Raw genomic sequence first — 2,772 nt, forward strand, 5'->3', positions numbered from 1 at the left:
GATGCAGAAGAGAAGCAGCCGCAGCAGCAGGCTGCGATCGGAGACTAGTTTGTGAAGCACTCGGGAGGTCTAGCAGTCGACTACCCGGGAAAACTCCAGGATTATATTTCTCACAGTATCTGGTTGTGTTTGGTTAGGGTTTACGGTTTAGGGTTTAGGGTTTCCTAGTCACAGCATTTGTATCTACACTAGCGTACTCTGCTTTTTTTTGTACTGCTTTCGTGCGGCCCAAGCGGCTGACTCAGGTGCCTCTGCACTATCCCCCCAGAGCAAACCATCGACCTGCTGGTAGATTGTTTTATCCAGTATCCCGGCTTTCTCGATGCAGCCATCGCAGATGGCAATGCACGTTTCTAGTCTGAGCGTTGGGGGCAGCTCTGCAAACGCTGTAACACCCAAGGCGCCACGTCTACCGCTTACCATCGGCGGGGCGAAAGACAGACGGAGTGCGTGAGCCGTGCTCTCGAGAATATATTCCGAGCGTAGATACAATCAGATGAGCGCAAGTGGGAAAGCTTGCTGCCCGCATTGGAACTAGCGTATACCACCTCCTGCCACTCCTCAACGGAGCTCAGCCCCTTCGAGGTAATGACGGGGGAGAACCCGATCACAGCAGCACATTCTCGGCGTTCTAACTCTTAGCTTAACTCCCCCCATGCCCAACCGTTTCCGTCGCCTCTGTGACCCGGCCCAAGCGCATATCCTGCGAGCCAAGTGGACCCAGAAGGCCTACGCAGAAACTCACCGGCGAGACGTTGTCTTCTACTCTGGGGAGTACGTGTCGCTCAGCAGCAGCAATCTGCCAATACGCCTCCCCGAAATTCCGGCTCAGAGTTTGAGCCGTGTTTCTGCGGTCCGCTCGCGAGCAAAGTGCGGATCAGGAAGGTTGCGTATCGTCTGGCCCCTCCCCCAACCTATGGATGCCACGATCTCTTCCACGTCTCCCAGTTGATTCCCGATATTCCCAGGGGTCCCACGACGGCTTATCCAGAGTCATATGCTAGCTGGCTACCCGTGCACGATGCTCACCGCAACGTCACTGATACCTATGAAGTGAACTATATCATGGATCAACGTGGCGAAGTTCCAGATGATGCCCAGTATCTACTCAAGAGAGAGAGGAACCAGAAGACTGCTATTCTTGGGAGCAATCTGGTCATATACAAGGTTACCCAGCTATTCTCCGAGCCTGGCGAAGGCACAAAGCTCGCGCAACCCGATGGACTCGCTCTCCCGTCTCACGGCCACTACCTTTTCCGGGCTCTTAGGTCCCTCTTCTCCACGCCATCCTGGTTCTTTCTCGTGAGAGGAAGGTAAACTGATTTGGGGTAGCTGCTACTTCTTTCCCCAAGACGTCGGCTTCAGTGCAGCTCGATTTAGTCATTTATCCAGGCCGGAAAGTGTGCGCTACAGATATACAAGAGTTATCCTCATTCGCGAGGGTATTGCATCTGTACAAAGGCGCTAATGAGGCTTTTTTTTTCATTGCCACAGAATGTTTTTCACCTCCTATATGGGAATCCGGGGTCGTATTTCTAGTATGTAGTTGAGCAGTTACTTGTAAGTTTCTAGTCGTGGAGTGATCAGTGGGTGGTAATCAATGCAAAGTGACTCTCTACAATTGGCAGTGTCGGCAGCGGCCGTTTAGTCTAGTGGTATGATTCTCGCTTTGGGTGCGAGAGGTCCCGGGTTCAATTCCCGGAACGGCCCCTTTTCCAGAACAAATATCTTAATCTTTCGTTTTGGAGATTTTCCTGCAATGGGTGCTGGTGCTGCCGCCGTATATATTGCTCTAGGAAATACTGCCCCTGAGTCTGAGCGGGTCATCTTCACTTACTTTCGCCCCACATATTACGGGGCTCTCCTCTTTCTCAAGGATACTGCATGTACCTGCGTTGCTCCCTGTGAGACAAAACAAACACTTTATTATTCTGCGTGTCATCCGTAAAGAGCGATCATCTGTGGGTCTTTGCAGGAAAACCAGTTCCCGGAGTGGCACGCAGAGCATTACAACTAACATGAATTTATCAAGACTCTAAAAGTTTTTACGACAAAATTTTCGCCTGCTACTTACTACGTTTCCTGAAAAGCAGGAGAAAGCATCCGGTACGAGAGAGGTGGCTTTACGTGCTCTGGTATGTAGAAAAGAAGACTCATGAATCCTCGACATTACCTACACGAAATGTGTTCCGTGTTCAAGCAGATCGGAAGACCCTGAAACACAGAGAGAAGAGCTTGTCAATGTTTCGATAGTAAGAGAGTTGCTGGGTGGCGTTTCCGGTTCAGGACTGCACCTTCACAGAAAAGCATATCAGGGGGATCACCAGACGCGCTGACGCCGTATCTTCATGCCCTATTAGTCAGAGAGGAACTGGAGAGTGCATCAGCAAAAAATTCCGTGTGAAAAGGGGCCGTTCCGGGAATTGAACCCGGGACCTCTCGCACCCAAAGCGAGAATCATACCACTAGACTAAACGGCCGCTGCCGACAGTTCAAACGGTAGAGCGTCACTGGGCGTTGATCACCACCAACAGCCCACTCCAGGGTGCCAGCGCATCATTAGAAAATCCTTACCCACCAGCTACAATAAAGCGTTCCCACTCTCAAAGATTTCAAGCATTCCTTGGACCTCGCGTCACTGCTTCCTCCGCACAGAAATAATTTTGCGGAGAAGGAGGAGAACTCAGATATGTATCGTTTCGGATAGATACCGTCAACGTAACAGAGCAGGCAGTTTAGCCTGAAGGAGGAACAGTAGCAATATAATGCATT

The 2,772-nt window shown here is 50.9% G+C and overlaps 1 protein-coding gene across 1 annotated transcript; it reads left to right on the top strand.

Moving 5' to 3' along the window:
* Positions 1-655: 655 nt before the first annotated feature.
* On the top strand, positions 656-2,404 carry EMH_0076320 (uncharacterized protein; the record flags this gene model as incomplete). The annotated part of the gene is made up of 3 exons (XM_013499713.1): positions 656-774; positions 867-1,313; positions 2,287-2,404. The coding sequence occupies 3 exons, from the start codon at positions 656-658 to the stop codon at positions 2,402-2,404; spliced, it is 684 nt and encodes a 227-aa protein (XP_013355167.1).
* Positions 2,405-2,772: the final 368 nt, after the last annotated feature.

The sequence above is a fragment of the Eimeria mitis genome, genomic scaffold (assembly GCF_000499745.2).
Source record: "Eimeria mitis Houghton genomic scaffold, Emh_scaff4593, whole genome shotgun sequence".
NCBI classification, from domain to species: domain Eukaryota; phylum Apicomplexa; class Conoidasida; order Eucoccidiorida; family Eimeriidae; genus Eimeria; species Eimeria mitis.